Source organism: Coloeus monedula (assembly GCF_965178545.1).
Source record: "Coloeus monedula genome assembly, chromosome: 14".
NCBI lineage: Eukaryota > Metazoa > Chordata > Aves > Passeriformes > Corvidae > Coloeus > Coloeus monedula.
In genome coordinates this window covers 15,755,769-15,780,729 of record NC_138794.1, presented here as the reverse complement: position 1 = coordinate 15,780,729, position 24,961 = coordinate 15,755,769, and the positions used below count along the sequence as shown (strand labels likewise).

At 40.1% G+C, this 24,961-nt stretch overlaps 1 protein-coding gene across 2 annotated transcripts in view; it reads left to right on the top strand.

Annotated features, from left to right (window-relative positions):
• The window catches only part of OTUD7A (OTU deubiquitinase 7A), a 107,705-nt gene that overhangs the window by 61,174 nt on the left and 21,570 nt on the right, over nt 1-24,961 (top strand). For both annotated transcript variants that reach the window (XM_082290857.1, XM_082290856.1), the window contains exons 6-12: nt 1,333-1,489; nt 2,671-2,825; nt 13,078-13,260; nt 14,820-15,038; nt 20,156-20,257; nt 21,667-21,794; nt 22,526-22,638. In XM_082290857.1, coding sequence (XP_082146983.1) covers nt 2,741-2,825; nt 13,078-13,260; nt 14,820-15,038; nt 20,156-20,257; nt 21,667-21,794; nt 22,526-22,638 — 830 coding nt within the window. In that variant the 5' untranslated portion in view covers nt 1,333-1,489; nt 2,671-2,740. The remainder of the gene's footprint in view (nt 1-1,332; nt 1,490-2,670; nt 2,826-13,077; nt 13,261-14,819; nt 15,039-20,155; nt 20,258-21,666; nt 21,795-22,525; nt 22,639-24,961) is intronic.

The window sequence follows — 24,961 nt, the reverse complement described above, 5'->3', positions numbered from 1 at the left end:
GGGGCACCTTATTGCTCTGGCCTGAAAGGTTGTGGTGAGATAGGTGTCAGTCTCTTCTCCCAGGTAGCGGTGACAGGATGAGAGGAAATAGCATTAAGTAGCACCAAGGGGAGATTTAGATTGGATATTAGGAAAATATTCTTTTACAGAAGAGTTGTAAAACACTGGAACAGACTGCTCAGGGAAGTGGTGGAGTCACCACCCCTAGGAAGTGTTCAAAAAATGTGTGGGTATGGCATTTGAGGACATGGTTCAGTGATGAACATAATGTTGGTGCTGGGCTGACCATTGGACTTGATGATCTTGTCAATCTATTTGGAACTTTTGGATGGCTGGGCTGAAGCCAGTTTGTATGAGGTTCAACAAGTCCAGATGCTGGGTCCTGCCCTTGGCTCACACCAACCCCTGCAGTGCCACAGGCTGGGGCAGAGGGGCTGGAAAGCTGCAGAAGGCCCTGGAGGTGCTGGTCAACAGCAGCTGAACATGAGCCAGGTGTGCCCAGGTGGCCAAGAAAGCCAATGGCACCTGGCCTGTACCAGCAATGCTGTGACAACAGGAGCAGGGCAGTGATTGTCCCTCAGTACTGGGCACTGGTGAGGCCACACCGTGAGTACTGTGTCCAGTTCTGGGCCTCTCATAACAGGAAGGACACTGAGGTGCTGGAGCAGGTCCAGAGAAGGGCAATGAAGCTGGGGAAGGGTGTAGACAGTAAGTCCTGCAAGAGATGGCTGGGGGAGCTGGGGGTGGTTAACTGGAGGAGGCTCAGGGGTGACCTTATCACTCTACAACTCCCTTACAGGAGGGTGTACCCAGCTGGGGGTCAGGCTCTTCTCCCAGGCGACAGTGACGGGATGAGAGCACATGGCTTTAAGGTGCACCAGGAGAGGTTCTGGTTGGACATCAGAGGAATTTCTTCATGAAAATTTAAGTGGTGTGCTCAGGGAGGTGGTTGAGTCACTGTCCCTGATGTGTTTAAGGAAAGACTAGATGTGGCACTTACTGCCATGGTCTAGTTGACAAGGTAGTGTTTGGTTATAGGTTGGATTTGATCATCTCAGAGATCTTTTCAAGCCCAATTAATTCTCTGATCTTAAAGGACTGTTCCAACTGTAACAATTCTATGATTCTGTGATTTTATATCCTGCAAACTTCTAGTTTGTTGCACTAAGTTGGGTTTAGTGGCCTCATGGATGAGGCCAAGGAGGACCCTACCCTCCTGGGGCATTCCATTTTTAAGGCTAAGTATAACCAGGTAATTACACATGAAGTAGGAAAGAACTATTTTTCATGTGGGGAACAGTGAAATTAATTGTTTTCCAAATTCTTTCGCAGTTTATTTCCGTGTAGCTGTCGTGCAAGCAAGAGCCAACCAACATCATCTGCTGCCAATAGAAAATCTCCATGCCAGCCCTTACCCTTGGCACGAGGTAAAGTTGCAACTGAGCCTGTGAGGAGGAATCAACAAGAAAAATCCAATTCATGCTCAAAGGTAAACTTTGACCAATGAATAGCAAGCATGAAAGTAAAACATATGCTTTTCCTTACGTTGTGTATTGTTCCATTTCATCCTGTTTTCTTTGCTTTACACTATTTCTGCAGTGGTGCAGGCAGGGTTGAAGTATGGGAATACCCTTAGGATAATTGTTTTAAATTCCAGCTGTTGTAATCAACTCCTCTTCTAGTGCCTGCTTTAATTTCTATTTTATGTTTATAAAGAGCATTGCCTAGAAGGAGGAGGTTCCTGTTTTCAGGAACAAAATGTAGATGCAAAATGCAGTAGAGCAGATATATTTTTGTCAGCCATGGATTTGGCAAGAAAAATTCCCATGCCAGACATTGTCACATTTCACTTGGGGCAAAACATGATCTGCTTCCTAACAGGTCCCTAGGTGATCGTGCACCCTAGTAAGATTGTCCCCCACAGACGGCTCATAACCACAGTAAAAACTGTTCAGCAGCTACAGTAGTGGTCACCAATAAAAGAAAATAAACCAAATAAACCTCATAAATTACTGTAACATCAGTCCCCTCCCAGCCTCTTGCCCACCCCAGCCTATTTACTGTAGGGGCAGAGTAGGAAACTGAGGCAGCCTGTTTTTTGGCTGTGTAAGCTCTGCTCATTAATAATAAAATACTGATGTATTATCCACACTGGGTTAGCCACAGTTCTAGAAAGGGAATGAAGAAAATTAATTCCATCCCAGGCAGACCCAGCACACCAGAGAGTCTATAAATTACAGCAGCTGTATTGACAAGGCAAATAAAAGAACAAATCCTAAGCTCTGCTGTGTGTGTGTGTTAGTATTAGTAAGGCAAAAGAGTTCTAGACATTCAAATCCTTGCTAAATTTCAGTTTATGAGCAGTGACAATGATATGGTGATTGTGGTTTTAATAAACTGATCTTGGAGTCAAGTTGCAAAGCTATTATGAGCTGCACATAAGAAAAACCAATAAAAATATGAAATATTAAGATAGAGAAAACCTTCCAGTATGAGTGATCAGCAGCTCTAGGCTAAGGTAGAGATGGATGACAAGTGCTGTTTATTTTAATATGCTGTAATTTGTATGGTTTAGCTTTTTTAAAAGTCTTGTTTGGGGAATAGAGGAAAAATGTGGTTTACATCATCTGGGAGTGTATTCTAAACCCTGTTTCTTTTTCTCCTTGACAGATGGAGACCTTTTAGCCAGCCAGTGAATCCAACTGCTGCTGCATGTCTGGCAGCACCTCTGAATGATCACATGACTCTTGATATGGATGCAGTCCTGTCAGACTTTGTTCGGTCCACAGGGGCAGAACCAGGTCTGGCAAGAGACTTACTAGAAGGTAAACTTTTGGGACACAACCGTTTCCTGTGTTCACTGCTTGCTTAAATCAAGAACCAGTCATAACAAGGGAGCTCTGGTCTGTGGAAACAGATATTTCTTAGTATTTTTACCAAGTCCACTCTTGTAATAAGCTGACCATAGATTATAGTAAGGCAGGTGTTTTTAACAAAAGTCTTAAAGACTTCTTAGTATTAGATTGCTATGTTTTAAGTTATTAAGAGTCAAGTCCTAAATGTTTTTATGTTAGGGAGAGAAGGGAGGAGACTTTAGAATTTTCATATTCAGCTGCCTGAAAGTAGTTGTACAAGTTTCTCAGGTCACTGTTTTTAGTCTGAAGTTGAGTCTGAAAGGGACTTACTGTACAGTGATAGACACACCAGAGGTATTTTTGGGTGCCGGTGGTTAATATGCATACCTGAACTCCACAGCATGGGAGTCAAGTGGCTAGGTTGAAAAACAACTGCAAGAAGCTGTGTCAGAAAAATAACTGTCTCGTTTATTTATTTTGTTGTAGTTGTTTTAGGTTTATAGGCTTAAAAGTGGAAAGACACCATTGATATTTGAGGGCATTTTGTAATAGTTGGGTTTGTTTATTTCTTCTCATGTGGGCTGACAATAATTGTGAAGATGGGAGGTTGGAAATAAGTAGATGATATCTGTAAATTGCAAGGTGGTTCTGTGGGCTTGAAACTTCCGTACTGGACTTGCTGCCTGAGAGGTTTGGGGTTTGGTTTATTTTTTTTATCTTAATGTGGTCTAAGAAATTGTGTTAAATCAAAGCAACTATTGAACAGCTACAGCAGACCTAAAAGTGTACCTCATGTTATGTATCTCCTTTTTGCGAGAGCTGTTTCACTTTACGTATGCTGAAAGTTTTTCATTTTGTGGTAAGTTCTTCCTTTACTCTGGGCTTTTCAGTAATAAGGTGTAATAGATTATTAACACAGAGATGCACACAGTTCTGCAGCATTTCCCAAGTCGTTTGATATGTGAAATAAAACCTTGGAATACCTAGCAAGGAATATTAGCATAGGCTTGCTATATTTAAGAGCCCTCTGTTTTGTCTGATTGATTTGATCAACCTGTCATTCTCCCCTAGTCTGTCTTAGTCTAATGGTCTTTTAGAAAAAGAACATGAGAAGATTTTTCTCAGCTGTATCAGGACAGATTGTCAGTTATTGTGCTGATAGAGCATTGCCAAAATTTGAAAGGGTTCCTACATATCAGCAGTCTTTCAGAAGAGTTACTTACCTTGATTTCCTTTCTATAAAGAACAAAGTTTTCAAATAAATATCAAATAGAGTTTCTCTGTGTTGTACTTCACATTTCTGTAGGTGAATAGATTCACATCGAACATATTAACAAAGACATAAGCAATAAACAATCTAATTATTCTGACAGGCTAATAGACATATGCATCTGCCCCAAATTATTTCCTCCTACACAGGAATTTCTCGAAGTAAAATGAATTGTTGCTAGTTCTGAACAAGATGTGCTCAGAGAAACACTTCAGCACTTGTAGCTGTAGCTACATTTGATGTAACAGCTTCTAACATTGGTCATATCTTGTGCTGGGAGACAGTAATTGATGGAGTGGTTTCTCATTTGTTTAAAAAAGACACAACAGGGACTGCCACCCTCACAGCATTTTGACTGTCTTTTGTAGTTGTCACAGCATGTCAGTTCTCTGTAAGCAGCACTGAAACCCATGAACTAGCTTCTTAACAATAATTGAAACAATATTCAGAAGAGCAGCCCCCCACCCTGTGGTGAACAGGCTGTAGTCAACCCCTTGCACCTGGCCTTGGAAGGATGATGTCCATAGTTACAATCAAACTTTGAAAACAGGTGTGCACAAATATTTCCCAGAAATTTCAAGGTTTGGTTGTTCGCAACCCTAAAAATGACTGTCATAGTGAATTTGGAGCAAAAATAAGCTTGTGTAGACCCTCATTTCCTTGTAACCACAAGTTTTGCTCAGATCTTCTGTGACCCCATAGCCCTTTGCACTATCTGACTCGCTCAAAAATTCTATTTTTATAACTTGGTCAGACTGGATTTTCACATTGTGCTCCTATGGAGTAACACCACCTTTTCAGAGCTAATGCTGTTTCTTTTGTTCATCTTTGGGGGAAATTTCTTCAATTTCACTATCCTGTAGATAATCAAGGATACAAATTTCTGCTTTCTTACCCAATTATTTTAACATATTAATTGTTTTGCTTTGATTATGTCCTGCTACATCCACAGCACAATTATGCACAATACATGTTGTTCGTCCTGGCAACAAATGGGTGAGTTAAACACACACTGACTGTTGTGCAAATAGCTAAAAAATCTATACACTGCATATAGGTTTTCTACATTGTCAGAAGCTGTCCTAAATGTTGGCTCAGTTGATGTTTCTATACTCTGCCTATCCTGCTGGTAAAATCCCTGTGGTTTTCTTTTGCTGAGCTTTTTATTGAGCACAGCTGCTTATCTCTCTATCTCAGAAAACATTCTTCTGGTTGTGCTTGACATCTGTCTTTCAGAAAGTGCCCATTCTACTTTTGAAATGAAGAGGCAAAGAGATTGAGAAAAATGATAGTTATGTAACAGCTTCATGGCTGGTATCTGGTATAAAAGTCTAATATTGGACGTCCATATTTATTAAGATGCTTACAGCTATTTAAAATTAATTATAAATTAATATTAATAAATTTCACTTACGTATCATTAGCTGTGCCAATTTTATGTTAGTGGATTATACACACATGCTAAACCATTTGTTCCGTAGAAAAGTTATTTTCCAGCTTTGCTTTCATTTTTGGATGATTACTTACTGAATCTTTCATGTTTAGTTTCCTATCTCTTAGAGATGTTTGCCACTTCCTGAGGTTTTTACCTTCTTTATGTGCTCTCAAGAACTGAAAGCACTGCTGTGTATATGAGGTGATGGAGAGTAGAAATTACATTTTGTAAACCTTCACTGGGTCTCCCTTTTCAACCTTTCATTCTCAGCCTTTGCTGGTTTATAGAAAAACGGGCTAAAATAAAAGCCCTCAGTTGAGTGGTGAATATTGACAGAGCAATTTGACAATAAATGTGACCCAGGTGAAAGAAACAACAGTCTCAACAAAACAGTTTGAAAAGCAGCCCATTCTGGCAGACATGTGTATCACTGCTTTGGGCAGGAGTGAATTCAGAAAAGGATCAGCCTCGTGTCACAGAGAAGCAGGAGATCAGCTGCAAGACTCTCCAGATGTCGCCTCTGTGTGTGCAAGGCACCTTCTAGTCACTGGGAAAACTCCTTTGCCTTGCTAAGCTTTGGGAAAGTTCTTAAGCATAAACTGAGATCTCTGCATGGTGGAGAATTGATTTCTCTTCAGCTGTGTAGGCTCCAACTTTGCCAATGTCCAGGAATGAGGAGGGCATGTCCCTTTCCCTCCTGGACAGTCTGGGTTGGCACCTGGATTCTCTCACACATAGAATAGCACTAATGCTGGTGGGTTTATGTATAACCTACTTAAAATGTGGCCTAAAGCAGAAAGAAAACCTTTAAAGAAAGTAGTTTAATCTTTAAAACAAGTTGTGCTGTATCTGGTTTACAGTGCCAGGGCTGTAGGTGTGGATGAACTCAGAGATTACTGATAAATCAGGTAGAAAACAGCTCAGTTTTCAGGGAGCAGCAGGTGTGCAGGCAATGACCCCTGGAATAGAGGGGGAAGGCACAGGATGAAATACTTTAAAATGCTAACAGTGTAGGCAGCCATCAGGTACTGGAGGATTTGTGAAATAATAATGCAAACTGATTCAAAAATAATATATTTAACTGAAAGATTGCCCTTTGACTTGTAAAAATGGTTTCATTTATTTATATAGATGATGTAGTATTTCATCATTATATAAAAATAACTGCTGTCTATTTCCAGCTGCAAACAGCACTTAATTTAGGGATACATAGCTGAACATGAACTCAGGAACTGGGAGATTGGCTTTCCAGTCATGAAGTGTGAGCAGTAAAGGTGATTGACCCCATGGAACAAGACAGAATTGCAGTACAGAGACACCTCCTCAAAGAACAATCTATACAAGCAGAATTCAAAGAAAAGCATGTAATTTGTAGAGAGGGAGAGAGACATTTACAGTGCTGTCATGTGATTGAGTGTACAAAACTAACTCCCCAAAAATAGTCTCTTTTTCTCCTCTCCCTCAGATGATTCCTTTTTTAGTTCTCTTGTGGAAGGCTTGGCAATGGGAAGAGGAAGCTGAGCTGCTACCAATGTCTCGTTAAACAGGGAGCAAAACTGTCATTTCCAGCTGCCTGTTCAGTTTAGAGCGTCTTTGCATTCTAGCAGAAAACGAGGCGTGTGTTAACAAAATGGCCTTGCTGTATTATTTTTCTTTGAGAACATGGACCAAAATTAAATCTTGTTTTAAAGCATATTGTCTAATTTTATCCTAGTTTTATATATTAGTTTTTCAGAAGGAAAAAAGCTGGTCTGGAGTTCTTACCTTTTGCCTGTAAGTATTTGTTAATCTACTTCATGCCAAACAGGAAGTGCCTGCATTTAAACTGAACTTGAGGATTGCTTTATTAGCAGTTGATTTGTAAAAACAGACTTCTTTGCATTAGCCTGGGATGTTCCTGTGTTGCCTTCAAGTTGCACTTGCAGGTACATTTCATAGATACTGTCTTGATACTCAATGCCTTCCTTAGGTGATTATTCTCCAACTGAAGTTAACTTGTTGCCCACTCAGTTGCTGTTGTCCCATAATGGCTGTATTCCATTGGGTCCATTGATCCTATTTCACTCTAGGCAGTGTTTCCTGTCCCTTTTAACGTTTCCTTTGCTGTGCTGAAGTCCTGTCTATACATGTTGTTGCTGCAAGCTGCCTTTCATTGTGGTTCTTACTATTTAGATCTTTCCTAGTTCCCATCTTGAATTGTATCCTTTCCAGCATTTTATTTATCATTAAATCAGGAATTTCTGGTGACCTTTCAAATGTTCTTTTTAACATATTGGAGTAGGTGGATATTTGAAAGCTTGGGGGGGAGGGGGAACTGTGTAATAGTTGTGTATTTGCTCTTCCTACTAATTAATGACAAAATCCTCTTGGTTTTCATTATATCTGATTTAAGAAGCGAAAGATGATAGATTTTTTAACTGTTGCAACCCCACTAAGCTATAATGTTTTAACCAAAACAGTACAAAGCAAAAAACCCAAAGACTAATATCATGTTGCTCTGGGGTTATAGCACTGGAAAATGCTCTTGTGAGACCCTACCTGGAGTGCTGCATCCAGCTTTGCTCCCCCAATGGAGCTCTCAGGACACGTCCAGCAGAGGCCGTGAAGATGCTCAGAGGGCTGGAGCACCTTTGCTATGACACCCTTGGGCTATTGGGGAAGAGAAAGCTCTGGGAAGACCTTAGAGCACCTTCCAATACCTAAAGGGGCTCCAAAAGAGCTGGAGAGGGGCTTTTGACAAGAGCATGAGAGTGATAGCACAAGAGGGGATGGCTTCAAACTGAAAGAGGACAGGGTTAGATTAGATATTGGGAAGAAACTGTTTGTTCCCTGTAAGGGTGGTGACACCCTGGCTGGCACAGGTTGCCCAGAGAAGCTGTGGCTGCCCCATCCCTGGAAGTGTCCAAGGCCAGGTTGGATGGGGCTTGGAGCAACCTGGTCCCGTGGAAGGTGTCCCTGCCCATGGCAGGGGGTTGGAATGAGATGATCTTTGAGGTCCCTTCCAACCTAAACCATTCTTTGAGTCTATAATTTTATGAATGCTGCTGAGGTGAATTCTAGTTGTGCTGTTCCTTAGCATTTTGTTTATTAACCTTCTGCTAATCTAGTTTGAGGTGGTAAGGCAAAAATGGGTAAGTGGCTTCTTAGACCATATATTGTTTTATCTAAGTCTCTGGTTTTTCTTCAGGCTCATGATGCTTCCTGTTGTTATTCAAGCAACTATTATTTAGGGCAGAAGCTTCACAGTGTAGCTGTGTTTATTTTTGAATTTCCCTTTTATGTAGGCGTCTGCTTTCTCTGACATTAAAACATCAGTACCAGCCTTCAGCCACAGGGTATCTTCTATTCCTTACTCAGCTGCACTTATTTTTTTGGTGTTTTGTTGTTTTTCCTCCAAACAAGAAGGACTTGGTTTCAAAGCAGAGACTTTTGAGTGCTGTTAAATTTCACACCTGCTGACTCACATAGCACATGTAGCTGTTCAGGAAGCAATTGCTCAGTAAGAGTGTTCTTTCTGTTCAGTCAGTGAATTGATTTGGTTCCAGCACCCTGATCATGTTTTCACTACCTGTGTTTTCTAATCAGCTTTGTGCTGCTCCAGCTTTTTTGCTGACTGATGTTCTCTGGCCATTCTGGAAGCCTTTCCTGCAAACCTACTGTGTTGGTGCTGGTTTGGAGCAATCAGGTTGTTACTGATACAGAGCTGCTAGTGTCTTGTCATCTGATGTGATTGTGTGCACTGAAATAATGTTGTTATACCTCTGAAGTGCCTTTTAAAATACAATAATATGTCATGTAAACAAAGAAGCAGTCAGTGACCAAGGTGCATCAGATATCTAAGTAACAGTGAAACAAAAATAGCAGACAGTCTAAAAAATAGTCTTGTGTTGGTTTTGTCTGTCAAATTGCAACAAAAGCTTTTACTTGACTTAATTGATGAAACTATGTAAAATAAAGTAATTGCCTGTTACTTATACTTCAGGCATAACCTCTGTGGGGGTAGGAAAAATTGGCCCTTTCTCTTGGGTGCCTGTGCAGGAAATGGCAAAGAAAATGAGAGATGTGACAGAGAAGGGAGTTGTGTGAGGAGCAGGGTCTGGGAGATGTCAGAGAAGAACATGGGAGACACATACAAACAGAACTTAGGAGAAGACTTCCTCTTTCCCTTCTTTAGTGCTAGAGGGACTCTGTGCAGTCTGCTCCAAACCAGGAGGCCAATGCCACTTGTTTGACAAGGGGCAAGACTGGAAGGAGGGACCTGCCCTGCAGGCTTTGGGTGGGAGGACGTGTTTGTTTTCCATGTTATATGAATTTTTGTCATTTCTAACCCAGCATAACTCAGGGGTTTTTTTGTCTCTCAAAACTTGGTTCTTAATGTAATAAGATACAGTTTTAGAAATTCAAAAGCTTTTAGTATGCAAAGTTTAAAGGAGGAGAGGTAGGCAGTGTTAGTTCTGTTCATCTCCACAACCACAAGCCCCACTAATTTCCTCAGTAACTTCCAGCTGAAACTTTCTCACCTACCCTGTCACACTAATAGAAATCCTTGTTCAGATCATCTGCTCTGGACATCTCTGAATTTAAAAATCTTCCTGATTCGTTCCCAGCTTGCCTCTTGCTTCTGCAGTGTGCTCCTGTGGTCCCAATCACATAATATTTTTTATTAGATTTGTTAATTTTTTAAAATTTATTTTGCACTGCATTCAATTTTTGTACCTATTTGTATTTCTTCACTCAGTGTCTTTCATAAAATCCTTAGTTTGGTTCTCTCTTCCTTTCCTCTAATTGTCTTTGCTGCCTCTCATATCCTTTACTTTCACTTAGGATTTTTCTTTGCTAATTCTCCCAAACTGATGAATTCTCCTCTTTTTTTAATGGGCAATGGGGAAAACAAAAGATTTGTCTTTTGTATTTACTTGTGAAAGTGTAAACCAAATGGAGAGGGGCAAAGGGGGAAAACCTTCCATCTTCCCGGTGGAGAGGGCAGCTGGGAACACTTACGCTGGTCAGTGAGGGTGGCTAATTTTCAAAAACACTCCTTCGTGGAGATGGAAAGGTCCTTATTATGTTCTTTAATTTGGTTGAATGTTTGTCCTGCATTTCAGTGCTTGGAGGCTCCAGCAAATTTAGGGAAAATGAGCCCAATGATAATTTCCTGTGTTGGTTCTCTGAAGTTTAGGGTTTTGGTGCTGAATTGGTGCTTCTGTACTGGAGATGGGGACAACTCCAGGGACATGGAGAGATTTGAAAATAAAATATGTCTGTGTTAGATATAGAAATCTTAATTTTTGTAAGGTTTCAAGTCTATATCAGAAGTTCAGTTGTTATAATGTACCATGGAGCATAACTCAAGAGCCGCTGTGAAAACCAGTTTTAAATGCAACACACTGTGAGCCTGCTTTCTGAAGGCTCAATGTAATTTTTATGACAGAGCTTTTATAGAAGATGATTGCATTTAGCTTAAAACTGAGGCTAGTGGGATTTCTGTGAGTCTGCTCATTTTCTGCTTTCCTGTTACAGGCATCAAAGCCCTGTCACACATCAGCCACTTACAGCACATGCCCTGGGATTTTTGTTAGCTTCAGAATTTACACATGAAAAAACCTTGAGCAGGTAACCTGCAGGAAATGCCCTGGGAAATGCTGTGTTCCACTGCTACAGGTCTGGCACTCAGGGATCTGTACTCTCAATGAATCCAGGTTGTTCCTGGGGGTCACATAGACCTGGGTTTGTAGCATTGCCAATATTAGAATAATAATGTTTTGTTTAAAGCTACATTTCCTATAATTATGTTTATTGCCACCTTCACTTTCTTTTTAAATTTACTTTATTGTTTTTATGGTTGAGAAGAAGAATTAAAAAATATATTTAAAGTGCTTCTTAAAACCAGGACGAAAGAAAAGCAGTTCTTGCTCCAAACACTGATTGGTTTTGGGAACACACTCGTGGCTCTGCTTGTTTGGGTTGTGTAACTTGGTTGGGATGTATGAAAAGTTAGAGCAGAGCCCTGACTGGATTACAGCCATTCACTCTATGTGGGACTTTTAGTGAAAAAAATGCTGGCAATAACTGAAGTGCTTGTTCCAGGATCTCTGACAATTTTCACTGAATTTACATTTTGTCCTACAGACTTTCTAATAGGAGATTACATAATGACAGAACAATTCTGTATGGCTCACATGGTGGTTTATATTGTGGTCTGCTCAGGACCTAGATAACATTCTTGCTCGATGATACTAATTCTCCTTTCACAATTTTGTTAGTACTTCAAAACCTGAGGTAGTTTAGCTCAACCCTGTAGGTAACAGCTGTTTGTGCTATTTTTTTCCTTCTTCAGTTAGGTTTTTGTTCTTCGCAGATATGACTGTAACAGTAAAAGGCTTTCTTTTATCTGCTTAAAACTGCTTTGTACTATATTTATCCTATCTCCTTCATGTAAGCAAGTAAGTTATCTTTAACTGTTACTCAGGTAATGTAGCTTCTCAAAGTACATTAAATGACAACCTTCTATGGTGTAATAAATCATGTATTAGTCAGAATCAGGTTACTTTTGAATTCCCAGGAAAAGTGCTTGTGGAGAACTCTGAAAGTCTCATATAATTTGTAGGGTCTCTCTTCTTGTTATTAAATATTTTAAATTTTCCAATTAGAAACAAGTACTTGGAGAATGGTGGACATCTGTATCTTAACTTAGCAGGATTGTTTTGAAAATAGCAGGCAGACATTTCAACATGTTTTTCATGATTTTTTGGGAATGACAAGTACCATTTCACCACTTGTACTACACAGACTTGTGCATCTCTGGATATCGGCCTGCATTCTGTGGTTGCTGGCCAGAGCCATATGCTGAAGTGGAAGGTGGAAGCAAATCCTTCAGAGGATTCTGTGCTGACAGATTCCATGAGCAGCTCACACAGACATGGAACCACACTGGCTGAGTCTCTCACTGCAGGCTTTGTTACAGAACACTGTCCTATATTATCTGCTTTCTAAAAGGTTTCTAAAATCTCAGAGCAAGTTCTCTCTCATGTGTGAGATAAAGGGACCCAAAGTATTTTGTGTTTGCCTTCTAGCTGTTCTGCAAACGAAAGACAAGAAAGTTTCTCACTCTTTTGGGCTATGACACTATCACTCTTGTCTGTCCATCATTGCTCCTAATTATTATTTATTATTAATACAACCACACAAATGTAAATTATTGCTCCCTCTAGGTGGGATTTAGAGTGCATCTTAACTTGCTGATTTGTGGAGCCATTTGATTGGAATCTGAGCAAGAGAAGTCAGAAGTCCTGGCCTTGATCACCTCCCGTGATACAATGTCATAGGTTTGGGGTTTGTGGATGAGAGGAGAGTAGTAGATGAAGGCTTTCACTCAATGGTAGCAGGCTTTGACACTTTTTCCCACAGTACTGCTGTGTTGGGATGCTCCAGGCTGGATGGGTGTGCCCCCAGCAGGGTGGTGGGGGTTGCTGCTCCCCAGACAGAGGTGAGCACATGGTTCCTTTGCTGTTTTGCAGGCAAGAACTGGGACCTGACAGCAGCTTTGAATGACTATGAGCAGCTGCGGCAGGTGCACACGGCCAACCTGCCCCAGGTGTTCAACGAGGGCAGGTTTTACAAGCAGCAGGAGCCAGAGCAGCCTCCCCAGGTGACCAAGGCTGAGAGGCCCTGCCTGCAAAGGCAGGATGACATCGCCCAAGGTAAGAGCTCCTCTGCCAGGTTTCAGGGGATGGGCAGGTCTCTGACCTGTCTGCTTGGAAGCTGTGCTTGGCTGCAGAGAGTGGAAGGCCGTGTGCCAGCAGCCTGTGAGCTGTGTCATTGTCACGGGGCTCAGAGCTGCTGCTAGACCCTATGTTTCATGTTTTCGTGGTTGTGAGCTCTGCCTCACTTCTGCAAGTAGTTTTTTTAATGTGTGATTAAAGTACAAAATATATTGTCCACAAGCAGTCCTGTGGTACTTATGAAAGGAGTTAATTAGAGGGTGTCACAGACCACTATTGTATATAGTTTTCCATGCTTATTGAAACAAACAAACAAAAAGGTTTAAAAATCCGTATTTCACTCTTTGCATTCTTACTCACAGTATGTGAATAGGATGTATGAAGACTATGAATAACTTTCACCTTTAAAATTTCATTTTTTTATGGTTCCACAGAAACTGCCTCATATCCCCTGCTGAATAGAAATTGAAACCTTAAGAAAAATTAGTCAACTACCTCTAACAGTTAATTTCTAGTACAAGCTGATAAGCATTAGAATTTGCTTTTTTTGTTTGCAGACCTCTTATGGGCTTTATTTCAGCTTTCCCTCTGTTGGATTGCAGTTTTTTCCTATGAATTTCTCAAGAAGCTGTAGTTTGCACCAAAATAAATCTGTAGGTCTGACAGCTTGTCATGTAGGCAGGTAATAGCAGTAGCATGGTGATGGCTTTCTGTGCAGTCATTAAAAGCAACAGAAGGGCTTCCCTTCTCCTGCTGGCTCTTCCCTCCTATTAAACAGGAAATAGCATCAGTACTTAGGAGTTTCAGTAAAGCTCTTTAAAAATTGCTGACTTCCATCATAAGAAAAGGAACTATGCTTCTTATGAGTCCTTAAAGCACTGAATACAAATAAAGGGAGGAAGAGCAGCACTGTTGATAAAACCATGTCCCTTCATCCTCTTTAGGATACAGTTTGCACTGAAATGTCCATTTGATGTTTAGTGGGGTACATCTGGTTTTGACCACCTGGACTGACAGGAACCTGGCTGCCAACTTAGCTTGTAGCTGAGGATCTCATGGTCAGACAGCCACCTCTGATTGACATGTGGAACTAGAGGTGTTCAGGAGGAGCAGAGAAGGGAAAGGAGCACCTTGGTTTGCACCAAGGAGTGGAGGATGCAGCCAGAAGGGGAGGGCTGGGCTGTGCTGGGAGGGGTGATGGAGTGGTATCATCTGTCTGTCAGTAAATTTTTTTCCAATGAATCTTTAAAAACTTAAGATACATCAAGAAAATATTTTATAGGAATACTTGTCTTTCATATCTTGTTACTTTTATTGCTGGTCTGTTTTGCTAGAAGGAGAGTCAAGATCCCCTGACTTGCCAAAGGGATCTGTAATAGGAACAAGCAATCTTTTACAGCAGAGAAATAACCTGAAAAAGGTAGCAAATAAGAAGTGGAATAAATTCCTAGTGAAAGGAATGTGCATTCACCAGCCTTGGCATTGTTGGCCTTTTATGCAGTGGTACAGGTTGTAACTTCTCTTTGGTTTCTCTACAGAAAAGCGTCTTTCCAGAGGGATTTCCCATGCCAGCTCAGCCATAGTCTCCCTTGCTCGCTCACATGTAGCAAATGACTGCAGCAATGAGCAGTTCCCTTTGGAGATGCCCATCTACACATTCCAGCTGCCAGACCTGAGCGTGTACAGTGAGGACTTCAGGAGCTTCATTGAGCGGGACTTAATCGAGCAGGCCACCATGGTTGCATTGGAGCAAGCAGGTGGGTGACACCATGGGTGTCTGGCAGCAGCTGGGTGACACCTTGGGTGTCTGGCAGTAGGTGAGTGAACACCTCGGATGTCAGTAGGTGGCCAATCCAACATTTGGGTTGGCATTTCTAATCCTGCTGTGCTTCCGGAGCTTGCACATCCTGCCTGGGAAATAAAAGCCAGAGAGTAAAAGAACTACTGTGTTCTTTGCCAAATGACACATATCCCAATCCTGTGTTTCCTTTAAAACATTACAGAAAAACTGTCAAATTTCATTAATAAAGTAATTGGGAGAGGAAGGAAAGGACTGAGGGGGAAGTCGTGCAATAGAGAAGGACGTGAGTCTGGATGGTCAGAGGGGGTTGGTACTTGCAGTTCTCATGAGGAAATGACTTTGCAGTGACTGTGAAAGGAAGCGTCTTCAAGTTGTGTTGCAGCTTGAGAAAACGGTTTTTAGATATGTATTTTATGTATTTATTATTTTTTGTAATGAGAAACTCCATAATTTTAAAGTAATACTTCAGTATTGCCATGGGGAAAAAAGTGTAGATATTTAAAATTAACGTTAATTCACATCTATTAGTAAAGTTTTAAGCCAATTTTGAAGGATATAGAAAAATCTATCTAAAATTAGTATTGGTGCCTTATGAAACAGCAGGAGTGTTAATGAACCATGAAATGAACACATCTGTATAGTGAAATGCCCAATGCTGGTGATATAAAAGAGTTGTAAAATCAGATTTCATGGTTGCTTTTGGGATATGGAATAGACAGTTGCTTTTTTGTGTGTGTGGATTGCTCTACTGGCTTGTGTAACACTGGATTGATCTGAGATTTGTTCTCCAGCCCTGGTGTCCTGTGTGAGCCCAAACTCATATAAAGTGCATAAGGTGCACTGAGATAAAGGGCATCTTTGGTTTGAGGCAGGAGCTCTGCTCATCTGGTGTCCCACAGAGTGCTCACAAGGTGTTGTCATGTGCTCTTTTTTGGCTTTGGTAATTGAAAAGCCAGACATACTTAGATAATAGCGTCAAACAGTAAATACTTAAGGAAAAAGAAACAAAACCTACAAACAACCAGAAGAACCCCAAGCAGTGTTCAGAAGGCCTTTTTCTGGGAGAAAGAGCAGTATAAAATAAGGTAGGAATGCTACCAAGGCAACTATCAAGAAAATATATCCAGTTTCTCTAAGAACTAGCTAACCCAAGGAGGACAGGGGAAAAAATAAGATGGTTCTTCCTCTGACAGCTCTGCCAAACCCTCTGAATTCCATAGGGATATCAGAAGATACCTTGGTACAGTACCACTGTTGACCTACCTGCTTCAGTGCAATTATAGCCTTTAGAGTCTACTATGAACTAGAGGATCACAGAGGCTTTCTGACCTTAAAATCAGAGAATAGGGGAATTTAGGGCTGATATCCTCTAATCCATACAGAGCTGGCTGGCTTTGAACTTGAAATGGCTGCACAGACTACCAAATTTGCTGCCTCTTAGCATTCCTCTCAAATCTCTCTGAAAATTAGAATAAATCATTTATTCTTTTCTTCACATTAATTAGGGCAGTAACTTGACACGCACTGGAAAAGTCCCTTCATCCCCAGAGCCTCTTGCATCCTGGAAAGGAGGGGGTTTGGCCATTCGAAGTACTCATGGTTTTGATCACAGTTATCCTTGTAGCCTACATAGACTAAGTTTACTTTGTGAACTTTTCATTCAAATAACCTGGAACTTCCTGGAAAACACTTCTGCATTTCAAGTAAGTTAAACAGATCAAACAGTTTGCTTAAGAAAATCATGTAAGGCTTCATATAAACAAACCTTTTGCCTTTGTTCTAGATGTAAAGAAATTCAGTTTCATGCCAATTTAATTTATTTGTTGTACAAAATGAAGAGTGAATTAATAGGAAAGCCACATAGTATTAGACATTTTATTGTCTCCTACCAACAGTTTGACTATGGTTTGGTCAATGACATAAAGAAACTACAAGATGAGGTGCATTTCCTGCAAAGAGCTTAAAATCTATTTCAAACCAAACCCCATGAAGGACAGTAGCTTCTGTAGCTGAGGTTGGGGATGTTAAAGGAAGAGAGGAGTATAATGGGTATGCCATGAATTTCAAGAGAAAAGAAATAGAAAAGAAGCTGATTAGGCAAAAGGAGGAGGAAACTTGCTAGGAGCTAACAGCTTACTACTCCCAAAGCCTGGATTGGGAGAGCAGAACTGCCACTAATGGTGTCACACATGGGTTCTGAAGTGGCCATATGAGCTGGGTGTCTGTAAAAGCCTGTAAGGCTTTTATGTTCTTTTTTTATGTGCTTAAACTCTTGCTACTGTGATATCTATATGTGACAGAATGTCCTGGTTACATCGTATCTGTATGGAAGCTCAGAACAAAATTCCCGATTTACTGCAAAGTGCTGTGTGAGATGATAAAGGAAAGGCCCAAAGAAAGGCAGTATGATTTACTTACTCCCCACTGCTGCAATGTATTATTTGCTCCTTAATGTGATTGCTTTCCAAATATTCCTCTGAAAGGACACAATGCATCACATTCATAGAAACATTTTGAGGTTTTGTACATCTTATAAACTCAGCTGTTGATTATTGCCAGAATTGGAATGAAGTCAGCCTGTAAGTAATGGGCAGACTGATCTCTGTGAGCTCTGGCAGTAACCGCTGTGGTTGTTCAACAGAGGATGACTCGAGGTACTGAGAATATTAAATGAAGTCTGTGTGAAAGCAATTTTATAATTCTAAATATTTTGCTATGGCGAGTTGATTTTCATTATAGACACGTGCTCCCCTGTGTGTTGGTAATGTGTGGGTTGACACAAAGAGAGATATTATGAAAACTTCTGCTGTACTGAAGTACTGTGTTTTAAAAAACAGTACAGGCAGAGGAATCGCTCGTCTAACACTGTTTTTAACAAAAAGAAAAACCAATTCTATTGCAGTGCTGAAATACAATCCAATACAAAAAGTACAAGTATACTGTATGAAAGTCCAAGGACTGTTTTCCTCCACTTTTCTTTCTGTGCTCATGTTTGTGTTTTCTAAGAAGCATTTTATACAGCTACAGCCAAAGTAAATAGTAATATGTTGTTAAGCCTGGGCTTCATGTCTACTAAACCAATCCACCAAAATTCTGGGAATGTTTGATCTCAGTTTTCATTTAAGCTCCATTTTCCTGGTTTTTTCCTTGAAGGGACCCTCTATAGCCACTAGATTTGAAAAATGAAAATGCACTTTTTTGTTAAAATCCAATAATAAACCCATATTTGCTATTTTTTTCAGCCAGCCATAAGCTTTGTGATGTTAACCAAGCCCACAAACGCTTTTTGCAGAATGTGCTTGACAGAAAATCACTTTTATAGAAACCTCCTGTTACTCAAAAGATTCATAAACACGAGACTTTAACATTTATTACCAATAGGTGCTAGTTAATCTGCAAAGCAATGCCACTCATAATTTCCTAAATAATTATTTCCTAAATAATTCCTATTTCCTACCTAAGGTCTGTGTGTTTTTAGGTCTTCTAATGATGCTTTACACAGCACCTTGGTGTAACTTGTTGCTGAATATGATTCCACCAAAACATGGTGCTAAAAACAGGTGGCAAGTTGTCATTTCACAGATGCAGGAGTTGCTGAAAATGATCTTGTTATTTCCAAAGGCTGTCTAATAGTGCTTTAAATTAAGCTTTTTTAATGCATATTTAATTTAGAACACAATAAGCCTAGTCTGAGGTGTTGTGCATTTACAAACCAGCTGCTAAAATCACTTGAGGATTACCAGATGTGCTTATAGATCTTCTATGCATCTTTACAGTGTGGTACTCCTAACCCATTCTGACTAATTACAATTTCATTCCATAGCTCTTGGTACCCAGAACAAGTAACTGGGGTACATAATAAATATTGCTACACTATTTTTCCCATAAAGTGTATTTAAACTTCAGTATAATTTTGTAATGAAAACTTATTAATGGAAAGACATTTATTTGTTGTTTGAACTTCCTTCTGTTTTGGGGGTTTAACTTTAGGCACAAGACTGCCTGTACAAATATATAGATGCTATTTCAGCTTCCCAGTCAAGAAACTGGGGGAGAAAAAGTCTGCCTGTTGCATTATTCATTCAATTATTCACTTGTGCATTACCCACAGACCTGCCAAGTCTTGGGAAATGTACCAGCTCTACTCACCCCTGTTAATCATCTGCTCTACTTCATCCCCAGACATGTTACACAATTACCCCCATTTGCTTTCTTTCTATTAGAAGTGCCCATATGACCTTTTAACCAAGACTTAACACTCCAGTTTGCTACCACATGGCAACCTGTGTGCCAGGAATTACCTGCTTTTAGTGTAGCCTTGGGCAGTGATAGTCTTCATGACTTATTTCTTCATCAAATATCTGTCCACTTGTCAGGCTTTTCCATAACCAATCTCTGGTTTGATCTGTAAAACATGCTTCACATAGCAATGATGGATAAGTGGTTCTCTAAGTATTCCCAAAAGAGAAAAGCCACATTCTATGCTACCCCTCAGGCTATGCTTCAGTGTCATTTTAATTCTCTGGTAGTGTAGCTGTTGGTTTTAGTAGATCTAATAATGATTTACACTATGGGAAATGAGAGGAGAATCAGCTGTTGAAACAATCCATCTGTTTGAAACAATTTACTTAATAAACTTACCTTTATAGTAACATATCTTGATTACTGCATACATATTACTTTCGTCTTTGACAAAAGAAAAATTCCTTTATTACCTTAATGTAATCTGCCGTGTGTGTGGGAGGCCAATCTCGATTATGTTTGGGAACTGACAGCAAGGTTCATAATGGTATTAAGGCAATAAACTCCTTGGAAATCCATCCCTGGATGCAGTATATGAGAATGGAAGATGGAAATGAATTAAAGGTGCTGTCTTCTTCTCCACATCCATGTAGAGAATAGTTTATCTGCTTCTTGTTTCTAATCTTTTCAGTTTTGACTTCTGACATTACATTGAAGCTTACTTGGTAAAGAGGATGTTCATGGTTACCCCTCCTCCTCTGTGTTTGCCTGTGCAGAGCACTGGCCCTGTTCCAGGTTCCTCTCCCCCCATAACTGGTGTTTTCTTTCCAGGACGCCTCAACTGGTGGTCCACGGTGTGCACAAGCTGCAAGCGCCTGCTGCCCCTGGCGACAACGGGCGATGGAAACTGCCTCCTGCATGCTGCCTCTCTGGGTAAGGGACAGTCTGGGCAGGAAACCTACTGCCAGAAACAGTCACTGCTCTTCTCTAGCCCCAACCAAAGCTCAGAAACTCATCAGATGCAAAGATTCGCATTAAAAGTCTGGTTCTGCAGCAGTATGTTCTTCGCATTTCACTGTAGTGTTGTTTCATTCAAGCGTGCCTAAAGCAGGAAAGGAGGTGGTTTATCAGGATATAAAACTATAATTGGAAGAGTATCCAAACCCATGTGTCACAGACACCAGTTGATTTGTATTTTTTCTTAAATTTTTCATGTTCCCAGCCTAACAGTTCTGGAACAGGCAAATTCCAGGTGCTTCTGCAGGATTGTCCTCATTATGCACAAGGAATTTCATTCACTTTCTTGATTTTTCTTCAAACAGCTCTGTGCTGTTTTCAAGAATGCAGTGTCAAGCTATTATCTCTGTTAGTTCCTTGTAGGTTTAAGCATATGTGAAACAGCATTTGGGGTGAATTAAAATAATTTCCAATTGATTAATTGTTTATACAAGATTTTTGAAGCCTTTCTGCAAATCAGTAGAAACCTGTGAAGCTGCAGGTCTTTGTGCTTTCTACATCCTAACCTATTATCAGGAAACTTAAATTTTGTTGCAGTTGCTGAAATCTTCCACCAGCAGTACTCCAAAAAGTGATTTTTAAAAAACACTGGGATTTTTTAATATTTTGAAGAGACTCCTCTTGTTGAAAGAAGTAGTAAGAAAAGAGTTTTTGCTGTTTCCAAGGATCATTTTATCTTTGTCTCCTTCATTTTGTATGTTAATTACTGCAAATGTTTGGAGTATTTTGACCTGAACCCAGCAGCTGACAGTGTGGTAACTGAAACATGGGCACAGGACTGGGGACAGCTCGGCTCTCTTTTGGTGTAGGTTACTATTCCCAACCACATAAAGATGTTTCATTATCTTAAAATGAACTTGAACGCCTGTGGCTGGTTGTATTTTTAGACTTACTATAATCTTGAATGCTCTGGGTGTTGAAGCCAAAGGAAATTTCCTGCTGTGTAAGAGCTGGAGCCTTTGGGTGCCGGTACATCTGTGATTCTGAGAGGTGCCTGCAGTGCTCATTAACATCCTTGTGCCTGCTGGCAACTGCAGCTAAGACCAACCTGTGCACTGAATATTCCATGGCTTGCAGCAAAGTTGGAGTTACCTGCAAGCAAACACTGAACCAGCTCAAATCCTTGGTCATCCCTTAATTGAAGTTTAAAACGTGTTAGAACTCCCTCATGTTGTTCATTAGCTTTTTTTACATTGACTCTCTTCTTTAGAAACCTTAAAAACGGTGAGTGAATTATTTGCCAGGGAGAATCTTCAGCTATGTATTAGCTATTTCTGTTTCACTGCAGCTTCTTTAAAACTGGATGTCATCTTGTGCTGCTTTAGGGATGTGGGGATTTCACGACCGGGACCTTGTTTTACGGAAAGCCCTCTATACTATGATGAGAAGTGGAGCTGAAAGGGAAGCACTGAAAAGAAGATGGAGATGGCAACAAACTCAGCAGAATAAGGAGGTCTGTATGGCCCAAAGACGGCCTTGTTAATATCGTTTAGGGTTAAAAGGATTCTTCTGAAGTTTGCTGTGAAAGTTTTGATTCCTATCCAATTCCTTGTGCTGCCATTTTGCACAGGGAAAGAGATACTTATATTTAAAATTTCATATCAGAATGCAAAGGTGTTTGTAGCTTTGTGGGTATAACTATGCAGAGTTTTGGGCCTAAAACATCTAAGATGGGTTTGGAACCTGTGGAAAATTAAATGTATAATTTAGCTATTAAAAGCATTAAAAAACGAGTGGATGAAACCCACAAAAGAGAGAGAACCCCATTTAGGAAAGATCTCCTAGAACCATGAATTAGGATTTTTAGAGCTGTGACCAAATATTGAGTGGATGTTTTCTAACTAAAATCATCTGTAAATTTGGTTTGACTGTTGATTAAAAGCTGTACCTTCAGCATATTATTATTTCCTGAAGATATCTGTGCCTAAGCAGTGGCTAGAAAAGCCAATTTTCAGGAGTAATCCTGAAGGCAAACAAGTGAATGTGCTAACTCCACAGTTGGTAGTTCAGAACCTTTTAATAAGTTAGTATAATTTCACCTGAGTAGAAATGTTGAAATAGTAACGATCCAAGATACTGAACGGAGTCATGTGTGAAACTCAAGTTAGTTGTAAACACTGCTACAGAACTCTGCTTACACTGTGTGTCAGCAGCGTGGTGACAGCGTTTCCTTCTGTCCCATAGTCAGGTTTGGTATACACGGAAGAGGAGTGGGAGCGCGAGTGGAACGAGCTCCTCAAGCTGGCGTCGAGCGAGCCTCGCATGCATTTCAGCAAGAATGGGGGCACTGGTGGGGGGTAAGTTCAGAGCATGACAGAACCTCTGGGGCTTTATTTTCAGTAGGAAAACAACACAGCACAACTGAGTGAAGGTGTTCATAGCCCCACCAGTCTGCCTTTGCAACTGTTTTACTCTTTTGGCATGGTAGAATTATCTAAATATCCCATTGTAATATTTAGCATTTTGGTGCAGTTTTCTTGTACAGTTACCACACTAACTTGAGGTTACTTTATATCCAAAAGAGTCTGGATTTATTAAATCCTAATTGCTTTGCCTGTGGAACAAGCCTGTTGGCAGTATCATTTCGCTTTTCTCAGAAATATATTTGTGAAAAGTTTTGGGATGAAACAGTGTCTACAACATTTAAATGCCCCTGACCTACATATAGAATCTGCTTTAAATAGCCACTGTGATAAACCATCCCTTACTTTCAGTGCAGTTATTTCAAAAGGACAGGATATTGACCAGCCTTCAGAATGCAGGAGCTTTAGTTTTTGTGTCTGGTGTTTATCACTAAAAATATTTAGTGTTTGCTCAGTGCATAATTTTCTCTAGCTACTCTTTCCCCTGGAGAAGATCCCATGTGGTGATAAGTAAATTGACAAAATAAGGCATACAGCACAATGAGAATAACAAAGTTTGTAGAAAATATTCTTTGAGCTCTGAAAGAATATTCTATTTTCCCTTTAACCCTGTGATATTAAGGATAGGTAATACTAGGAATGTAAGAGGACATTGCTTAAAAAGTTATCAGCCACAGTGTGTCTCATTTTCTTCTATTCTGAAGTGAAAAAAAAGATTTATTTGCATTTTAATCTCTAGTTTGTTTCTAATGTTTGTAGATATTTTTCTGTTGATATGTTTTCTAATGCAGTTCAGTTCATATTTCTATTAAATCTGGTCATTCTGCCCGAATTTTCTCTCGCCTTGTTCTGTTTAATTCTGTATGTTCCATGAACCACATAGTTTCAGTACCTTCTAGTCAGAGATGCCCTCAAATGGTATCTTTGCCAGGCAGTCAGCCTTCAGTTCCCAGGTACCTCCACAGGGAGTAGTACCGTTACATAAATAATGTTCTCATCATGGTTTGCATTTATCTTTTTTTCAAATCAAAGTAAAATAAATACAAATAGCCAACAGTTAATTTTTCCTTTGAAATAGTGAAAGATCAGGCAAGAAACTTACCCTATTAAACATGCAAATGTATAGTTCTCTTTACATTCATACCAAAGACAGAATGAATGTGGAAGAATGAATTATTTTCTCAGTTTAATGATCCCATGTTCAAAGTAGGGCCCTTGACAAGGAAAAGGAATATCAAAATAGTATTTTTGAGATGGGGTATATTATGTCCTCTAGTTAGGTGCTATATTAAGCACCTCAGTCTTTGAACTGTAGATGAGATGTTTTCCTTTGGTGTCAGAATTAGCTAAAGCATCAGAAGTTGTAGCTGCTTCAAAAGAATTCAGTGACAAACCTAAGCCTGGAATTGTGCTACCTCATTCACCTGCAAACTTCTTTTACTTATTTTTTAGAGTGAACTACGTGCAAAGGAGATCAGCAATTGTCACTAAATTTCCAAAGATTTCTCCTTTGTGAGCACTCTCATTCTGAGGCTGGGAAGTTGAAAAAAGAGAAAAATACAGAAAAACCTGGTTCTTAAGTTCTTGTTTCCAACATGTACACAGAGCAAACTAATTATGAAGCAGATTCTTGTTTTGAAACAGATTAGCACCTCTTTCTGTAAATGTAAAACATGAATTCTAGATGAACATAATTGCTTCATTTATCTCCATTTACAAGCAAAAGCAGGGGTACTGAATTGAAGGAACTGCACTGAAAAAAGGAAAATGTCTTGTACCCTATTTTTTGTTAAGAAGCTAGCTATTGCCATCCTTCTCAAAAGAAAATTGCAGCCCCTTCCTTCATTGTGCAGTTGTCAGTCAGAGCCTGTTCTCGTGTGAGAGTGAATAGCACTGTTGTTATTCACTGTTGAAAACCCAGGTGCTGTTGTGGTGTGAGCTCATTCAGACTCTGGAAGTGGATGGTATTTGTATTTAGTCACCTCCTAGCTGTGTCTGTGCTGTTGGCATTATCTTATTAATAAATTCCAGGGACTTAAAATAGGGAAGAAGGGAGGGAATGCTGCTGTAATCTTCCTGTGCATTGTTGGAGTTTTATTTGAGGCAGAAACCCAGAACATTTAAACAGGAAGTACCTTTCCAATGCAAGTGTCCTCTGAGGTTTTGGACTTGGTTTGGTATTAAGAGTGCTTTAACAGCTCTTCATACACAACTCCTGCAGCCATGCAAGACCCTCACCTTGTACAGAATTTAGTTT